Below are 20105 nucleotides of genomic sequence, written 5' to 3'. Positions count from 1 at the left end.
TTCTGAGACTCCCACTATGCATATATTGGTACACTTGGTAGAATCCCACAGATCTCTGAGACTCTGTTCATTTTTCCTTATTCTGCTCCTAATAATGGATAACTTCAATTGGATTATTTTTGAATTTGCTGATTCTTCCTCTCTCTACTTAAATGTACTGGTGAGCCCCTGTAGTGAATTTTTCATTTCAGTTATTTTACTTTTCACCTTCAGAATTTCTATTTGGTTCTTTTTCTTTTAACTTCTATTTCTTTATTAATATTCTTTATTTCACAAGGCATCATTCTCATATGTCCCTTTACCTCTTTGAACATATTTTAAACAGCTGATTTAAAGTCTTTGACTAGTAGGTCAATATCTAGGCTTCCTCAGGTGCAGTTTCTATTGAATGCTTTTTTTTCCCGTATGTAGACTATACTTTCTTATTTCCTTGCATGTCTTGTGATTTTTGTTGAAAATGGAACGTTTTAAGTAATATAATGAGCAACTCTGGAAATCAGATTCTCCCTCCTCCCCAGGGTTTGTTGTTGTTGCTGTTGGCTGTTGTTTGTTTAGTGAACTAGTTCTGTGAAGTTTGTATTCTTTGTTATGTGTGGCCGTTGAAGTCTCTGCTTCCTTAGCTTAGTGGTCAGCTAATGATTGGACAGAGATTTTCTTAAATGCTTAAGGCCAATAAGTCTCCCAGTCTTTGCCAAAGATCTCTGCATGCATGTTGGGGCACACCTTCCACATTCAGCTGGTAGTTTACAACTCTGCCTTAGCTTTCATCTTCTGCTTGCACAGATCCTCAAGTTTAGCCAAAGGTGAGCACTTAGAGCCTTCTCAAGTCTTTTCAGAGCATGTGCACAGCCTTGTACATGCACCTGGCTTTCTAGATTCCCAGGAAAATGTATGTCAGAGCTTTTCAAAGCTCTATATGTACATCTCATTCCCTACTTTCCTTTTAAGCTTTTTGATTCATCTATTCTCCCAACTATTATCCAATATCTCAAGCATTCGCAAAGCAAAACAATTGCCTCTGATTGTTCTCAATAAATACCCCCTGGGGAAAAGGCTGTTTGCACTGGTTGAGCCCTGGAATCAGGTCAAATAAAGATGTACTTGCTAGTGGAGTCTTCCAGGGAACTGCTAGACAGGTCAAATAGTGAAAGTTCTCTGGTAATGGGGCTTTGAAGGAGCTCCAATCCCATTGTGCCTCTTCCGGTGGCTGCCAGGCTGCTGATTTTCACTGTGATTGTGGGCTGTTATGTTTTAAGTCTACCGTGGAGCTGGAGAGAGGGAGAATGGAAATTGGGCGAGTTAAAATGCCACAAAGTTTGCTCTTCTTACTAATTTTTTCTTGAATAAACATCCTGAATTGCTGCAAGCCTTTGGTTAATATCCAGAGTTCTGAAAAAGTTGATTGACAATTTTCCAGTGTTTTCATTGCATCTGAAGGAGATTTTTGTAGATCTTTACTCCACTAGTTTCCCGGGTGGCTTTAGGTCCCGGACTACTCTGTTGTCTCCTTCTCAATCTTAAATAGCCAGTTGGGACCCCACCCCCTTCCAAGAGATCAACTTATCTGTCTCTCTACTGCATGTCAAATAAAATACCAACTTTAGCAAAAGAAAATGATGCATTTTTTAAAGGAAAAGTGATTTGATTAGTTATAAATGATTCATTGGAACTGTGAAAATGGAAATTTTCTGTTTTCAAAAGACTGGAGGGGATATAACTGTAGTTCAACATTTCTCCCAGTTCTCCTGAGGCTGCTCTTCCTGGGGATATGGGGGAGTTTTGTGGGCTCTTATGTGCAGCATAAGATACGGCAGGAGAGGCCAAATAGCAATAGATACTGTCCTCTGAATAGCCTCAAGACACGTAGGTAAAATTCTTGTTTGGAATTTTATTACCTCTCTTCATACAAATAGATTGTGGAGACAAGAGATGGAAAACACTTGCATTTTCTGATAAGATCTTTGGACAGTTTCCTTTTCAAGGGGAGGTAATCTGATCCTCTCTATCCCCTATGCCTTCCTTTAGGCTTTCATTACTTCTATGTGGATTATGGATTATTGCAATAACCTCTTAACCGTCTCTCTGTTTTCAGTCTTGCCTCCTTCAGTCTATGCTTCATATTTACTGTCAAAGTGATCTTTATAACATGCATTTGAAATCCTTCAATGACTACTTATTGCCCTCAAAAGTCCCAACTCCTTTGCATGGCCTGGAGGCCCCTTTTCATTTGGCTCCTGCCTATTTGGGCAGCCTTATTTCTCCATTATCTTATCTGCACCCAATGATCCAGTCATATCGATCTACTGGGAGCTCCTAAAATACACTATGCCTTTGCTCCCCACATCTCTATGCCTCTGCACATGTGGTCTCTTTGCCTGGTGCATACCCACTCTCCATCTTATTTATCTCTCTATTTATGTTCAAGCTCATTTGTCTCTCTATTTATGCGCAATTAATTAAGTGAAGAAGAAATGAAGACCTTTAAAAATATCCATGCACTAATTTAAACATTACTCAGTTTAAACTCAAGTCAAAAGTTTTGGGTCTTGTGATGGCCAACTCAGTAGAAAGTGTCCTAGTCACAGCATCGCGCTATTTCCAGCAGGATGCAAGGTGATTTGCTGGCAGGTATACACATTCTCAGTTGCCACATATGGTTCTGATATTCTCAGATTAATCGCTGTAAATGTGGGTGCTTTCTGAGAGAATTTTTAAACCTCAGGGAAAACACAAATTAACGTTTCCATAAGTCCCCAGAGGAAGCAGTGGAAAACCATGCCCATGAGTGCACACAGGTGCCAGAACAATAGTTGAGACTGCTGCCCAGATGAAAGTGCTGGGTCTACAACATTGTTGAATATCACTATTTTTCTTACAAGGAAAAAACAGAGGATCATGTAGCTAGTGAGGGTTGGGTGATCTAAGTAAATTAAAAACCTTTAATTAATAAGTACTTTGCATATAGCATATGCTTTTATAATGAGCTATTTATTTTCTGCTCGTACTTATCCATCAAAGTGTAATTCTCAAAATATTAAAAACCTAATTCTTATACAAAAAATAGTTAGCTCATTTCAGTTTTATTTAACTCTTTAGTGATGAAACCAGCAGGATGGCAAAGCTGTTTTCAAAGACAATGTGAAAACTCAGAATTTTTATAATGAGTGGGGGAAGAAAAGGAAGGATGAGATAAATTTCTAAGTTAGTTGCAAATTGGTTAACATCCTATAGGACGATAAATGATAACCCTTGGAGTCATCAGTACATTTGCGGAAAAGAAAATCACCTTAAAAATTTTAAAGATTTGTAAAATGTTTGGGCCATGGTCAGTTGTGGAAATAAAGTATGGTAGGCTCATTAGAAAATGCTCTTAGCGTAACATAAAAGGTCAAAAAAATCATCTTTTACCTTCGTTACAAGTTTTCTGTTATTTTCCTTAAACTGATTTTTTTAAACGTTTTTTTCCCAACCAAGTGGAATGTATCTCCTACACTTCCTTTCTTTCTTTTGTGCTTTTGAAATCCCTTTTTAAGTGCTTTCGAAATATTTTCCAAGTATATGACCTTCAAAACCCAGCATAGGTGACAACTTCTGAGAAAGCTTCCTGTGATATATCCTGCTCTCCAGCCCTAGGCGGGGTCAAGCTCGGTGCCGCCAAGGATCCTTTCCAGGCTCACAGCACTATTCACAGCCCGTTCGGGATGCTCATCTGCAAGCTCCCCCTCACCAAACTGTGAAATCCTCAAATGTCTGGCACACAGTAGGTCCAACAACAATCTGTGTTGGTTGAATGGAGACGCTGAGCTTTAGCCCTTCGGAGACAATCATCTAGACATTTCTTCACACTCGGTGTCAGTGTCTCCTCTTAGAGCCTGTTCCTCAGTTTAAAGTGGCTCCTTTGAGTTTGGGGGACCTAGCAACTTAATTCATCTTGGAAGAAATCTTTAACATCTTTCATTCTGTATGTGATTAAATTATACATTTTTGGATAAAGTGACAAAGAAATTGAAAATATTTTCCAGTTAAAATAATGCCACTTCAAGTTGCCATAGATGAGGAATTAGAAACAAGGGACCTACACACTATTTGTCCAGAAAAGGGGAGGATTGATTAAGAACTGGGAGTTGTCTCAGTTATAATGAGGGTCAATGGAATGTTTTCTCCCTGGCACAACTCTCAGGATTTTAGTTAATTCTCGTATTCCTTTGAGACATAGGATCTAAGAAGGGCCTGTTTATACCTGGACATTTACAGCCTCGCTTTCTTCATTCATTCGTTGCCTCTCCAAAAGGCAGGCACTCAGGAAGGGTTCTCGGGACTGTTATATTCATTAAGTCATTAGCTCTTCCTTTGGATTTGGTTTTGTCACATTCTTCTGCTAGACAGCTAAGTTTCCTGGGAATTTTTATAGGGAAGACATCGGGGTTTGGGATAAAGTTGTAAGTGGATCCTGTAAGATTCCCGTTTTCTGTAGCTGTGGAAACTTTATTCACTTTTAAAATAAAAGTAACCACTGAACATCTCGCCTGGATGCGCGGCAGTTGTGGACAGCCTGCCAGGCTCTCCCTGAGCATTTCGTTCTTGGGACAAGATCTACTAAACTGATTGAAAATAGTTTTCTTGCTTTGATGCTCAAGGTGTAATTTTTTCCTAGTAAAATTATTTAATTATTTTTTAAAACATATTTTTTTTTGCAGTTCGAATCTTATTTATTCCCACATTCCCACTTCATCAAAGTAATAGGAAGGATAAATGCACAGTGCCAAAATGAGTTTAAAATACTTCCTCATAGGGCATTATTACCAAGAAACAGAAAAGTGTTATATCAAGCCAAAGATAAGGACCGATGGGAAAATTTTTCAAATTGTTGAAGAAAGTATGCAGAAAGCATAGATTCTCTCCCCTTTTTACATGTGTTGTTAAAAAAAGGGGGGGAAGATTTAGTGAGGGGAATAGAGTTCACTATAAGGCAATAATAGTTACTAACAGTAATAGATAAAAGTTTAAACTGGGTAGCTAAATCCTAAAATGTGGAACAAGGGTCAGTGCCACCTAGCAAGGGCCTGGATGCGTCGTGACGGGGGAGGGCAGGCAGGGGAACTTCGTGGCCAGTCGTGGGGCACCGGGAACAGAGGTCAGAGGGAGAAGAGCTGAAAATGAAAATCAGAGAATGCTGAGGATCAAGAGGGCTCCCAGTTTTGCTGGGCCTGTTCTGCCTGACAAGATCTGCCAGGTCTAGGATTGCCCTCTACAACCCTGGGCTGTCATCTAAGGGGTCCTTAGGTGGTCATTTTTACAAGAAGAAAGAACAGGTTCCTGCGACCGGCATTTCGTTGGTCCCAAGGCCCACATTTTCTTACCCCCTCTCTGCCTGGTCAGTTGCGCTAGGGCGCTGTTGTCTTTCAGTAAAGGATGAGCTCTTTTAGTAAATTTAATACCATGGAAACAGGAAGTTAGGCAGCCTGTGTCAGACAGGTTCATGGTGAATCTTCACTGAATTCCAACAGGACAGCCTCTCATTTAGCAACTAGTACCTGCTGAAGGTCTGCCCGGGCTGAAGGGGGAGAGGCAGAAGAGAACACCATCCTCCCGCAAAGATGCTTCTTTCCCCATCTTCTAGTTTATGCATTTCAGCCATGTTACTACTACACTTCTGCAAACCGCCTAGATTTTCCCAGTTAGCAATTGCACGTTAAGATGGTAATTTCCCTAATCAGTGATTGAGGAACACAACAGTGCAGAAACAAGGTGGGTTGAAATTGTATACACAGCTATTGAGTAAACATTATTATTCCAGTTGTAATGGTTTTCTTTCCTCCTGGGACACTCGAGGGGAAATGATTTTCAGCAGCAAGTCTGCTTCTCTGAGCCCATGTGTGTACCCGCACATCCCCCCTCTCCCGCCCCACCTTCCTGTTGGCGTCATTCGAGACTGACGCCAACAGGCTTCCTGCAAGCACTGGCTTTAATCTGTCTCTGCCGAGCTACCGCACTGGGGTCACAGAGAGGTTAGAGCAGATGAGCTCTAACTGCTCCTGCTCCATATTCACTGTGTTCTTCTCCTGGGGGTTCCCCAAGAGTAGGACAAAGCTGGGGGGAGATGACAGGATATAAAGGACACCTGGGAGCTGTAGTGCTTTCTTTGGAAAGGGGCAAATGTGGCCAGTCTGGTCCAGTTCCTTCATGTTATCAGACAGGCAGGAACCTCAGCCACACTGTAAGGTCCTCCTAGGTAGGAATTTTCTTGATGATTCTCGTATTCTTTTAGTTTAGCAAAGGGCCTGGCAATATAGAAAATAAACAAGTGTTTTGTTAAATAGAGGACAAAGCTGAGGATGTGGGACACGGTAATTGACTGGAGCAGAGAGGCGTGGACAGTTCTGTGCCCTGACCCAGAACATCCCAGGACAGAAGGACCATTCCAGCTGGGATGTCAGTGCACGTCTCGTCTCTCCAGGCTGTGCACTTTCAGGTTCTTCACATATTTGTCATGGGACAAGTTGGAACACGGGGGATTTAATGCAATGGAAAGGAGCACAGGCTTTGGAAATCATTCATTCATTCAACAAACATTCATCGTGTACCTATGTGCTGTTGTTTTAGCCTCTCAGGATACAATAATGAATAAAATGGACAAAAACACCTGCCTGGTGGAGTTTATATTTTGGTTTTTGGAGACAAACAATACACAATAAAAAGTTGTATCATAGGGGCCAGCCTGGTGGTGCAGCGGTTAAGTTCGCACATTCCACTTCTTGGCTGCCCAGGGTTCGCCGGTTCGGATCCCGGGTGCGGACATGGCACCGCTTGGCAAAAGCCATGCTGTGGTAGGCGTCCCACATATAAAGTAGAGGAAGATGGGCATGGATGTTAGCTCAGGGCCAGTCTTCCTCAGAAAAAAGAGGAGGATTGGCAGTAGTTAGCTGAGGGCTAATCTTCCTCAAAAAAAAAAAGTTATATCATATGTTAGAAGTTAGGTGCTATGGAAAAAAGTAGAGCAGAGTAAGAGGGAGCAGGAGGGCAGGGGTTGAGAGGTAATTTTCAAAATGACCTCTTGGGAGATGCAGACACTGGAGAGAGAACAGTCAAGGCAAAGCAAAGGGTGGGAGCTGCCTGTTTACACTCAAGGACAGGAAGGACAGTGTGGGTGGAACGGAGTGAGCAAAAGGGAGATAATGGGGGATAAGGCCAAGAAAGGTAACAGGGGGCACACGTCACATACGGGCCTTGTGGGTAGGTTGGCAGACTTAGCAAATAAAAATGTGGATTCTCAGTTAAATCTGAATTTCTGATAAACAATGAATATTTTTTAAGTATAACCATGTCCAAAATCTTGCATGAGACATACTTATACTAAAAAATTCTTCGCCGTTTAGCTGAAATCCAAATGTAACTGGGCATCCTGCATTTTGTCTGGCAACGCCACTGGAGCGCCAGTGCTGGGACTCTGAGTAAAACTGGGAGCCCATGGAGGGTCTTGGGCCGAGGAGGAATTCCATCGACTTATGGTTTGAAAAGCTCTCTCTGGCTGCTTTGTGGAGAACAGAGTGAAAGAGCAAGGTGGGGAGCTGGGGACCTGACGAGGCTGTTGAAGTCTTCCAGGCTGAACACCGCGATTCAGACCAGGCAGTAGGAGGGAGGTGGTGAGAAGGGTCGGATTCTAGACACATTTTGAAGGTATAGCCAATAGGATTTCCTAGCTGATTGGATGCGGGGTATGAGAGAAAGAGAAGAGTCGGTGATAATGCCAAAGCTTTTGGCCTGCATAGTTAGATGGAGGGAGTTGCAATCACCTCAGGTTACTGAGGACCCTGTAAGTGGCGTGGTTTGGGGTGCAGATGGGGCAAGAACATGAGTTCCATTTTGGACCTTCTAAGTGTGAAACGTCCTTTGGATATCTGAGTGGAGAGGTCAAGCAGACATTTGGGTATGGAGTTCAGGAGGGAGGTCTGGGCTGGAGATATAAATCTGGGCATCTTCAGCATCGAGATGGTGGTTAGAGCCATGAGACTGAGGAACTTGCCAAGAAAATGAGGCCTGCTGCCTCCAGCACTAAGAGACCAGGGAAAAGAGGAGGAGACAGAAAAGGAGATGCGAAGGATTGACCGACGAGGCCAACGAGTAGGAGGAAACACTAGAGAACGTGACATCCCTGAAGGAGAGAAAGGGTGTCAAGCGCTACTGATAGGTCAGGCAAGATGAGGAGGACTGACTCCTGGCTTCAGCATTGTGGAGGTCACTGGAGCCCTCCCAGGAGCGCTTTTGGTGGAGCGGTGTGGGTGGAATTGGAGGGGGTTTAAGCGGGGAAAGGACGTGTAATGGAGACAATATAGACAACTCTTGGGAGGAGTCAGATACATTTAGTTCCTGCCACTTACTAGGTGTGACTCTGGATAAGTTACTTAATTTTTTGAGCCTCAAGTTTCTACTCTTGTAAAAAAGGAATAGTCATAGGGATTTTGTGAATATTAAATAAAATATCTAAAGGGTATGGCATATAATACGTACTTAGTAAATTGATATTATTAACATTATTATGACACAATATTAATTTCTTTCACCATGTGGGCAAGATCCTTAACCTTTCTGAGCCTCTCTTTCCTTCTCTGTAAAATGGGAGTAATAACAGTACCTATCCGGTAGTTTTGTTATAAGGATTCACTGAGATAATCTACATAAAGCACTGAGAACAAACAGCGTGTGGCACATTATATGAACTCAATAAAGCTCTATTATCCAAGCAATTCTTTTGTGAATGCTGGTCAACCTCTTTTGTAAGCACAGTGCTGCCGAGAAGTGAACAGGGTGCTGAACTTGTGAAATAACTTCCTGTCTTAGATACTATCCTTGTGTTGATGTGGTCTAAACTCATTAGTTTTTGTTGGCAGCTGTCTCTGCTGCTTTGTGATGTGTAAAGCCCTCCGCAAGTGATGGTTATCATAACTGACTCAGAGCTCGTTGGGAGCTAACGCCACTCTCTGCACCATGGAAGCTGCTCGTCTTCACCTGGGCGTGAAGGCACAGGGTCAACAGCTGTGTTCCATCTCCGCAGACCCTGCACAGCACGCAGTCTCACAACACAGGATGCGGAGCTCCTGCAGGTATGCGTCCTCATTTTTGAGAATCTCAGGAAGCCAAGGACCTTCCCCCAGAAAACATACAAACACACAAAATTTAATGCCCTGGGATAAGAAAATCCTTGTAAAGACTCAGAATGCCTCTAAACTAAGAATTTTGCTTTTTTTCTACAACAGAAACTTACAAAGGAGGTAAAAAGCCTCTCTGCCTGGAAAATCCAAAATAAAGATGGAGAGGTGATATTTTTGCTCAGAACTTTTTCAACGGAGCGAGATAGAATTAGTAGTTGTAGTTTCCAAATAGGATTAGAGACTTGTTGGTGTGTCCCCACCGCCTTCAAGGAATAAAGATGGACGTACAGGATGAAAGTCTAAGTGCTGTAAACAGGGAGGGCTCTGGCAGCTTCCTGTAGGGTCAAATTAGGAGAAACGTTAAACTGTAGGAGGGAAGATCATCTTATGAGAATTAATCTAAGACCCTTATTTCCCAAAGAATTCACTTATGTCACCTGTTTTTTTCAAGTAAAAAGAGAGGTTGGACGAAGTGAGCTCTAAGCTCCCTTTCCAACGCTACAATTTCACAGCGCTGTGAGACAGGATTTCAAGGAGAGGAGCTTTAGCACCAGACATGGTAACAGAACTCCTGTCCTCGAGCGCCGCCTAGCAGTGAGGAGAAAGCAAAACCTAATCTCCAAAGAGTAACTACTTCATGTGACTTTTAGAACAAAATAATTTTTTTAAAAATCCAGCTTTGGTGAAATAGCCCCTTCACCAACTCTGCGCTGAGAAGTAACTCGGGTGGAGGCACCCAGGGTTATAATCCCCAAGCTGAGTCTCGCGAGGAGTCCGGAGCTGCTTTCTCCTGCTCGCCCGTTTCAGCGGCGGCCCCTGCAGGCCGGGCCGTGTCTGGTCCTGGAGGAGCCCGGCGGTGCTGCCAAAAAACCCACAGCGACACCAGGCCCCCAGCCCTCCGACAGACTCCTCCCACAGACGGCAGGAAATGGAGCTGGGTTGAAGTTTCACCTCAAGGTCCCGAGTGTCCCAGTTTATCTTGAAGATAAAATGATTACTGTTTGGTTTCTGCTGGCTGCACCGGTGGGCATGTTGTTTCAACACTTTCCGTGCTGCTGGAACATTTGGTCCGTGTTGAGAGAGGGGAAGAGCCACCATTCAAGCCTATGGCACCGCCCATATTAAATCTTTACCGGAGTTGGTGGGAATGTGCCGCCGCGAGAGAACAGAGAACATGGGATTTAGACATTAGATAATCAAATTAAGATCAGTCTGGGGGAAATGGGGAGTCGCTAATCAGTGGGGTTAAAGCTTCAATAACGCAAGACGAATAAATTCTAGAGATCTGCTGTACAACAGTGCGCTGATAGTTAATGTTATATCGTGTACCCGGAAATCTGTTTAGAGGGTAAATCTGTTAAGTGTTCTTACTACAATTAAAAATTAAAATAAAAAATTCAGTTGCAGTAGTCGATCACTACCCTGTCTCATTTATTTAAAGTAAAAATGACTTTTGAGCACAGTAGTTAACTCTTACTCCCACGCCGGAGTTTCTGAGGGGGGAACACTCCCACCTGTCACAGCGGCTCACGGCGTCAGACATGCGGGGGACGGGGGTGGACGGTGGGCTCTGTCAGCACGAGGCAAAGGCGGAGGAAATGGGCGGGCAGCATGAGGGGAAGACGCTCTCCCCTCACCGGGCGGTATGCTCCTCTAACCCCCTCGAGAATGCCCACTCCAAAGCTCACGGTGAGAAAGGTCAGGAGCCGCGTGTGTGGTTTTTTCTCGCGGCTGGATTATCCTCCTGGACTGCGGTTCTCGGCCCCTGCTGCTCACTGAAACACTTGGGACCAATTAAGTCAGACCCCGTGGAGGCTGATGTGGTCCAAGCTGTGGAAGTTTCTGAAAGTTCCCCCAGGCGATTAAAATCCAGGCCAGGCTTGCACCCTGCTGCCCTCCCCGCCGCCTCGGTGACGCTCCGGAATGGTTAGTCGTCAGCTTTCAGTTTTCAGTGAGAATCCATCACTTAACCTTTGCCATCTAACAAATTTAAAGCTAGTGGTAGTTTCCCTGCTCATCTCTTTAGTTGCGTTAGCAATTTTTTTAAAATCACATTTTCTCACACTACAAAGAATTCAAAACAGAACAAAAACTTCACAATGGCAATTTTCAAAGTAAATATATTCGTAAAAAGTATTAATGGCAGAGAAGTTGCCAAAAAACTAAAAAGGAGTTCTTTGGCTTCTTTCATTTCGCTTTTGCCCCTGGAGTTCAATATTTGGCACAGCTCTCTCTCTCAATTTAGCCCCAAACTGAGAGGCCACCAGACAGTCCACAAAAAGCAATTTACGTCCAAACTAATACGTTAACCATTTTAAATGAATTTCTTCTGTTTGTCCACTGAACTGGGGTCTGTGGTGCTGAAAGGATTTTCTGGAAAATAAACTGGGAAGTCAGAGGTGTGCCTCCAAGAACAAAGAACGATCAACAAACTGAAAGAAGCCAGTTTGGTAAATCAGACTTTCCTGAACAGAGGCCAAGTGGCTGAGAAGCTGCACGCATTGAACTGCTTCTTTTTCTTCTTTGCACTTTCACAAACCGAACCAGGAAAATAACCAAATGAGGTTTATGCAGAAGAATAACCTTGACAAAATATTTCCAGTCTTTCTACTCAGTTCTCTTATCTGGAGGACATGCTCTTTATTCAATTTGAAATGCAAAGGTTAAATGGGATGTTTGATTAGACTCTTCTCGATAAAGCCTTCTGTTTTACAGATGTTCAGAATATGGTGTTATAGAAAAGGGATCAAGGTTTCAACAGACCTTATTTATATCATATACTCTGTCCTGTTCACTCATTAATTCACTCAATAAAACTTACTAAACCTCTGCCACATGCCCGAAAAGACATGAAGGCGGCTCGGCTTGGGTGGTGGCAGTAAATCGAGAGAGAAATAGGTGGACTAACGAGATCCTTAGGAGGTAGAATTTGACAGGCCTTTATAGAGGATCCAGTGGGGGGATGAAGGCCAGGAGCAGTGAAGGATCGTTCTCCTAGGTTTATGTCTGAGGCAACTTGTGGATGGTGGCAGGGAACACCCCGGGAGGAGGTGGAGGAGGAGCCGGGGGAGGAGGGAGATTTTTCTGACCTTTCCCTGTTCAAGAAAGTATAGGGTGAGCTTCAGAAGTCATAGACTCCTAGAAATTAGGGAACAATTTTGTATGAATGTGTACTTTCTGGGAAGACAGTCCTCAGTGCTTGACATTTACTTAAAATAGTTAATGACCTCATGGTTCTACCAAGTTGCTCAAGCAAATGGTTTTTAATAAGGTTATGTCTCAAGAGCACAAGGCAGTATGAGTGTTAATCCCCTTCAACTTAACTGAGAGACTTGACAAAAATTCCATAAACTCTAGATTTAATACCAAAAATCGATTTCCACAATATGTTGAATGACTCTGTAAATCTGAAAAGGTCCTAAGCAAAGCCAGTACAGGATGCAGGTTTACTGATAATTAATGACATGATGTTTCCTACAACTGATTTGGCTTTTATTGTAAACTCATCATTTTTCTCTTAAATCAAGTTGATTTTTTCCTCTGGTGAAGAAGATTGGCCGTGAGCTAATGTCTGTGCCAATCTTCCTCTATTTTGCACGTGGTACGCCGCTACAGCATGGCTTGACCAGTGGTGCACAGGTCCAACAGTTGACTTTGCTGAGCCTCGTGAATTTGGGTAAAGTCAACTGTTGGACCAATTTCAAGTAGAAACTAGATAAAGACCAAAAAGTTTTAGTGGAGTAATGTTTCTAAATATAAAAAGTTTAGCAAAAATAAATCTGCATCAAGTGCACAAAAGGTTGTTGAAAAACACATTGTTTACCTGATCATAAACAGATGTTCCACTGCCTAAAACGTGAGATGTAGAAAGCTTGCTATTACTTAATTACAGCCAAACCTTCCTACTCTGTTTAACTGTCCTACTCCAGATCAGTATAGGAATGTTATTACTTTTGAAATTCAGAAAAGAAAGGATAAACTTTTGGCTCTAGCCCATATCACGTACGTTTGCTTAACTTTCATCTTTCTAAGGGGAAGACAGGTGTCCACTAGGAGGAAGGATTCACGAAGAGGAATCAGGGAACATCCTCTGGGGATGTCCTTTGCCTACAAGTATCCTAAATAGGACACAGAGAATCTTATTTAACTGACAGATATTTTCACATATATGAAACCACATATATTCACATATATGAATTATATATTCATATTTCATATATATGAATTCATATATATCAGGAGAGATTTTTCATCAGAACATGAGTAACAACGCTGCAGTAACAGGACTCTTTGTTAAGGAGTCATTTGTTCCAGTAAGAAATGAACTGGGCTGTCTTTGGTTTCTACTTATGGTCCAGTGGAATGACAGACTAAGGAGAACTTTGTACTGAACATCACCTCACTGGAGTTTGAGAAGCACCTGGAAATGACCTGCTTGAGGCAGAGAGCCACTGCAGCAAGGCCCCGACTGCGGGATCAGGAAAGCGCTCTCTGCATTGCGGCACAAGGGGGTGCTGGTATTCAGTGTGCGCAACAGTCTCAAAAGAGAAGCGAAGACACTGGAAGATGGCTTAGAAGGGTTTGACATGTTGCTAGAAACAAGAGGAAGAAAACAAGTCTCTGAAATGTGGCCGTCAGGTACTCAAGAGGAGGCTCCAGGGTGAAGGAACTTCCAAGTTCATGGAATAAAAGTATTTGCCTACAATATAGCAAAGATTTGCAAAGGCCAAAGTACTTTAAGAATACAGAGGTTGTGCCAAAAGTGAAGACAAATATTTTAGTCAAGAAGAGTGTCAAACCTCTGTTTTTTACAACCACACAAGGAAATTCTGTATTTTACTCAACTAAGTCTTTTGGGTCACATATTTAAGTGAAATCTTCATTCCTGCACAATCATCACACAAAAACTAATTACACACACAAAAAATCTATAGATATTTTTGACAAAACAAATTCCAACTTCACAAATATTTAAATAAATCAAACAAAATGCTCTTACAAACTCCAAAGATTGGGCTAATCATAATTCCTGGATCCCAGTAACTTCCCGTTAGTTCTGTAACAAAAGTTTAGAGAGCAGAGAGAGTCATAAATCTGGTTTCCTCATCAAATTATTTATCTAAATTGCACCAAGAAGTAAACATTCTTCCTTGTAACTATTTTTCCATAAATTAAAAAACATCTTAAAAAATTTTAACAGAAATATAAAACAAAGTTTATACCAAAGAGAAAGCTAAAAGCATTTCCTGAAAACTATGCTTATCGGCAAGAAAATTTAGCTGTAAATAAATCCTCTACTCAGTATTGGGGTAGAGATATACTCAATTTCATGTGAAAAGTGGCACACAAGTCTATTGTGATTTTAAATATTAAAGAAGTCCTTGAATGAGAAGTTACAACAGTTTCTGTCTACACAGAGTTTAAAGGATTCTGGTTCCAACAGGCTAATGACACCAAAAGGTTACTAGGTTGACTGGTGACTGGCTGAATGAGAAAAATGACGCCTGTTAGGAAGAGAGCCACATTCAAAGCGCACAGATAGATTTAGTTGATAAGCACCTTGGCTGGCATCTTGGAAAATGTCAAGATCTGAATGGATTACAGGAAATGAAATCTTTTAAATGTCTTAGTGATGTCTCATGTAAAATTATGAATAATGCTGTCTGTGGCACTGCATATATAAAAAAGATAAATTTAATGCTGAAAAGATATCAAAAGTTTGTTAGAAAAGCCTTGCTACACAGTTGACATTTATATGTTAACAGGAAGCTTCAGAAAGATTGCTCTGTAAAAATGTTGGTTTCTCATCCCTGACAATGCCCTCCTTTCAGGTTCTTCAGCTGGAGAACGGACCCACTGGGACTTAGGCTGCGCACATTCAAGAACATGACACCTTCCTCAATCAGCCCCTCCCCCCAGCCCCAGGGGTGTGCTCAGCCATCAGAACAACCATTCGTCTGGACTCATCTACCAAACTACGTCTTCTGGCATCAACTCATTAAACTACACAAGATGGAGTTGCAGTCTTTTCCTGTGGGAAATTTCCCGCGGGCACTGAGCTAGGAGAAAGCAGATACAGGAATTTAAGCTGTGTGACCATAGGCAAGTCAGTTTTCTTAGGCTTCAAATTTCCGTATGTAAGGTCCCTTCTAGATCAAAATTCTGTAATTCTAACTCTCTAGGTTAGGCACAGTCTGACTGGAGGCAGAAGTCTCTCGTTATCTCCATGCCTTGAAATGGGCAACTGGCATCTCGAATGTGTGAGAATTAGAGGGAAAAGGGGTGGCTGACGGCAGCTGGAATGGCTCCTCTTTGGATACCCCACGGTGTGTTTTCGGATGGGAGAGGGGTATTGGCCACAAGCCACTGGAGCTAAAACCTGAGTGGCAATTAGTAAAGTCACTCCCTCTTCCATCCCTAAGGAGTTTATAAGCAGGATTTTCCTATATGTTCTCACTCCCAGTCCCTCTCACGCACCTCAGGGCCCCTTTCCCAGTTAACATTTCTTGAGGACCTCTATTATTTCCAATAGGCCGTTAATGCCAAAAACGTGCGGAGGGAGGGCTGTTCTTAGTAGACCGCAGCCCATCTTTTGACAATAAAAGATAATTAACAATAAAACCACACAGCATCTACCTATCTTTTGAACATGACCTATTGCTGTTCCTGACCATATAGAGAAATTTATTTGTTCATTTTCAAATTATCCATTAAATTTGTTTGATGCTTTGGGCTATTTTAGTTAACTACCTAACAAAGCCCACCTTGTGGGTGAAGGTAGGTGAACAGATTGGTTAGGATATTAATTACTAAATAGGCTTCTTTCAAAGTGTGTTGACACTCATCAGTTTGGGATGGCTTTGTCTAAGTGATTCTGTATCTGGCCATTTGCAAATGGAGAGGATTCTGAAAGAGCCTTAGCACAGTGATTTTATAATCCCGACCTAACTGGCAAAGTGTAAAATCAGTCACTGTCAGGTTACCCAATGTTGGCAGAGTTCCTCCGGGTAGTTGAGTCTGTTATAGAGAGGGTTACAGTTTGACCTAAATATGTAAATCTTGCTTCTACCAGATTCACCCTGCCCCAAACCCAATGATTGCCTATCTGGAGAAGTGAAATATATCACTCAAACTTGGTTTCTTCTTTAAGGGAAGAATTCTAAGAAGCATCATTCCAAAATGAATTTTCTTCTTTAGAAACAAATTGTAGATAATTACCTAAACCTATATGAAAAACAGAGCTTTTCCAATTCTTAGCGCAGTTGCGTATGATATATCTTTGACTGTCATATGATATTCAACTGTTCACTGACCTTCCATATAACTCTTCAATTGTCTTCTCCAACAAAGACGTCTGACGTAAAATCACAAAAACTCAAATGGGAACCTGTTCTTTCTGTTGGGTCAACTATCAGTGATGTTTCCTGATAAAAAACTTTTTAATATAATGTCATTCTTATAAATATATGAGAATTAAAGGTGAATCTGGATTTTTAAATTTTAGTGCGTTAAACATGTTTTCTTTAAGGTTTTTAAATAGAAAAAATATCAGTATTTAGAGACTTTGGGTTTAACTTTGTTTCATGGTTACTTAATTCTCAGAAAACTTTAGCCAGTAATACTCTAAATTTAAATGCACTTTTATATTTACTCTCATCTCACTCTCTTCCACAGTGGACATTTTGCTGATTAAGTAGTTGAGAAGGAAAGAGGAGAAATTCCTTGTTGTGGAAAGAGAGAATGGAACTAGGGGTCAGCTCTGCCCTTTACTGCCAAACAGGAGGCCTTGGAGGAGCGGGTGGTGAGGCGAGAACCTCGTCAAAGGCAGCCTGCTGGCAAGTCACACTCCTCCTCCGATTTCACTTCTAAGAAATGCTTCTGTATTGGATTTTTTAAATTTGGGGATAAGTCTGGTATTTTGCCACAAAGAAATTAGAATCACTCTCATTCTTTAATTTCATCTGTCAGTCTTTTCTCTTGATGATGTCATATAATATTTCACACAATTTGACGTCAGAGAAATCATGTTAAGTAAATGCTTACACAATACCACTGTTGAACTACTGTTCCATTCAGGCTCCTGGGAAGTGTGAGGACTACACAGATGGCTAAGTTTCAACAATCGGTCTCTATCATTTTGTTATTAGTCTTCAAGAAATTGCCTATACTGAAAGACAGCTTAATTTTTTAAAACGTAAAAGTGTTTACGTGACCAAAGCTTCAGGGTGTGGGTTTTAGTACTTAATCCTATTATTTCAAAGAAATAACGAGGGTAAGGACTGCAGCCCTGGATTCTCTCTAATATGGAAGGTTTCAAACGAGATCAAAAAAGCAGCCTTAAAATTCAGACATCCGTTTTCCTGGAGATAGGGATGTGAGAGAATTTTTGTCTTACTAAATATGGATCACAAAACATTAGTTTTTCAGTTTTCATTTATCATTCATGATATGTACAAGAAAAACTTTTACAGAAACAAAAAAACAAAAAAAATTAAAACTCCTTTAAACTACTACATTAAAGGTGGACAAACCTATACAGAATAAGAAATATGGTCAATAAAAATGGAAATTAACATTAATATCAATACACAACAAAGTGGACTATTGGCAAAGTGCAACTAACACAGTCACACAGGAAGACAAAGGCATCAACTATCAACATACCATTTCCTCTCAATACCTCCTCCTTATTTTGGCCTGAAATCCCCAAGCCCTAAGTATCTGGATTACTTTCCCTCCCTCCCCCCTTCCCCTCAGGCGTCCATCCTTTTCACACTGGGGTACCAGTGCAGGAGGCTCCTGGACGTGGCCAACCGCGCGGCAGCTCCTAAGGCAGCAGTGGCTGTACTTCGAGGAATATAGAGCTTCTGAGGAATCTGGTGCTGAGGAGACAAAATGAGAGAAAGCTGGCCCATGGCTCCCTCACTCTTGTCTTTGAACACTGGAATAGCAGGGCTACTAGAAAAATCTTCATTCTTGAGGCTCCCTGGAGAGCTTTCCACTGAAAAAGAAAGAAAACGGCCGTCTTTTCACGGGGTTCTCACACGCACTGGCCTCTCTCTCCCATTCTAGACCTCTACTAACATGTGCTTAGTCATCTTCTGTTAGGTGATGACAATTGCTAATGGCAAATCAGAGAGGATGGAACTCCGAAACCAATCAACAAATGGTAAGGAAATGAGGATGGGAATCAGGCAGAGATAAAATAAATTCTTGTCAGGATGAGGGCAAAAAAGAGAGGGAAAAAATGCACTTTCAAATAAGGAAGGGAAGATTTCTCCTAGGACATTATAAAAATGAATCAGACGTAACTTCACTTCCAGGTAAGACTCCTTAAGCTCCCCTACTTCTTTACAGCAGTGAGCAAGAGGGCATTCAACGGGCCATCAATGGGCCTTCTCTGTTGCAAAGTGGTTCTAATCCAAGTCTTGTGCCAGCATCAGAACAAAACTAACCAAGACTCTGGTTGCTTTGAAATTCCAAAAACCAGTTATTGGCCATAAAATGAACTCCTTAGGAATTAGTTTTAACTAAGAAGAAAGAACCTTTTAAATGAAATGAATTGCTGGGAACTCCAATGGCTCAGAGTTCCAAACAGCCAAGGAAAGGCATTCTCACACTTGTGCTCTAGACCAGCGCTATTATTTATTACCTGACTGCAACGAGAGAAGGAGCTTTCGCCAGCATCTAAGCCGACACACTGCTTCCTTCAACAAGGTCCTGCTTTGGGAAAAAAAATCTAGGTGAGCTAAACAATGCGCTATTGTGTTGTCCATCATGGCGAACACTTCGTGGACTAGCACCAGCGTGCTGACTACATCCTGAAAAGCACTGCTCTAGACCCCAAAAACACAGATTTCAAAAAAAAACAGAGAAAAAGCAGGCATAATGGAGTATTTCATTCATCTTTGCATCTTTAGCATCTAGCATGGTAGCATGTGGTAAATGTGCCAAATATTTATGATGAATTATGTTCAAGGAGGATTTGACAGGGTAGTCTAAAAAGTAAAACTCTAGTGCCCACTAGAGAGGAAAAGAGATGGTGAATTCCAATGAAATTTTTTGGTGAGCTCATTTTAAAAGGTATAAAAATATGAAAGCAGGGACCATGATGAAAGAATTAAAAGAGGAGTAAAACTTCTGCTTCTAGACATCATGTTAATTCAAAAGGAATTGGAAAAAAATCTCTCTTGCTTTAAGCAACTGGAAAACTGGACAAAATAAGAAACGACAGCTTCCAGACACTGAAGAACAAGCGTGCAGGACACCAAGCCCTGAGAGAAAGGAAATAAATGAAGTGAGCCCATGAGTGCCTTAGCTCCCTGTCTGAAGATATTTCCAGGCTGCACCACAAGGAGCGAGAATCCACACCGAGCCTGAGGTTGTACTGGGTTGAGAAGACAGAGTTTGTTATTCATGGAGGCCGAGGTGTCTGGACTTTTTAGGGGAAAAAGTAACAGAGAAGAGGCAGCTGCAGAGAGAGCAGCAGCTGGAATCTGCACAGGTGTCAGCCGAGCAGTGATCTGGCTCACACACATGAAGAAACCACCACGGCGGGGAAACCGACCTGAAAGGAGTCGGCAGAACAACCACTGGAGCTTCCATTGGTGCAAGCGGTTCATGTTCCCACCAGACACAGTGTAAAAAAGTCCTCACACACAGGACGTCAAGTCCCGTCAGTCCCCTCAGAAAGGTGCTGCCTAAATAGCAGGGCCGACAGAGTAAAGGCTCTGCTAGGCCAGGCTGGTGAAACTAAAAGAAACACAGAGATAATAAATCTAATTTCATTGCATCCCTCCCATCCAAACAGATGGATGGATAGATAGATACAGACAGACAGGAAAGGAAAGAAGGGAGGGAGAAAGGAAAAATGAAAGAAAGAAGAAAGACCCAGCCAACAATGCAAAATTCACAGTGTCTGCCATCCAATAAAAATTACCAGACAAGCAAAAAAGC

General features: G+C 41.9%; 1 protein-coding gene and 1 long non-coding RNA gene across 18 annotated transcripts in view; one reads left to right on the top strand and one right to left on the bottom strand.

Annotated features, from left to right (window-relative positions):
- Positions 1-16652, top strand: part of LOC103566991 (uncharacterized) — a 39327-nt gene extending 22675 nt beyond the window's left edge. The window contains exon 3 of one of the 2 annotated variants that reach the window (XR_548607.2): positions 14981-16652. This is a non-coding gene — a long non-coding RNA (uncharacterized lncRNA). The remainder of the gene's footprint in view (positions 1-14980) is intronic. The other variant, XR_011532244.1, reaches the window with a different exon arrangement.
- A 912-nt stretch (positions 16653-17564) lies between these two features.
- The window catches only part of TDRD5 (tudor domain containing 5), an 82805-nt gene continuing 80264 nt past the window's right edge, over positions 17565-20105 (bottom strand). For all 16 annotated transcript variants that reach the window (XM_008543525.2, XM_070591707.1, XM_070591712.1 and 13 more), the window contains one exon: positions 17565-18150. In XM_008543525.2, the coding sequence (XP_008541747.2) occupies positions 17903-18150 (248 nt within the window). In that variant the 3' untranslated portion in view covers positions 17565-17902. The remainder of the gene's footprint in view (positions 18151-20105) is intronic.

Source organism: Equus przewalskii, chromosome 23, assembly GCF_037783145.1.
Source record: "Equus przewalskii isolate Varuska chromosome 23, EquPr2, whole genome shotgun sequence".
NCBI lineage: Eukaryota > Metazoa > Chordata > Mammalia > Perissodactyla > Equidae > Equus > Equus przewalskii.
Note: the sequence above shows the minus strand (reverse complement) of the source record. Positions and strands in the feature narration are given on the sequence as shown.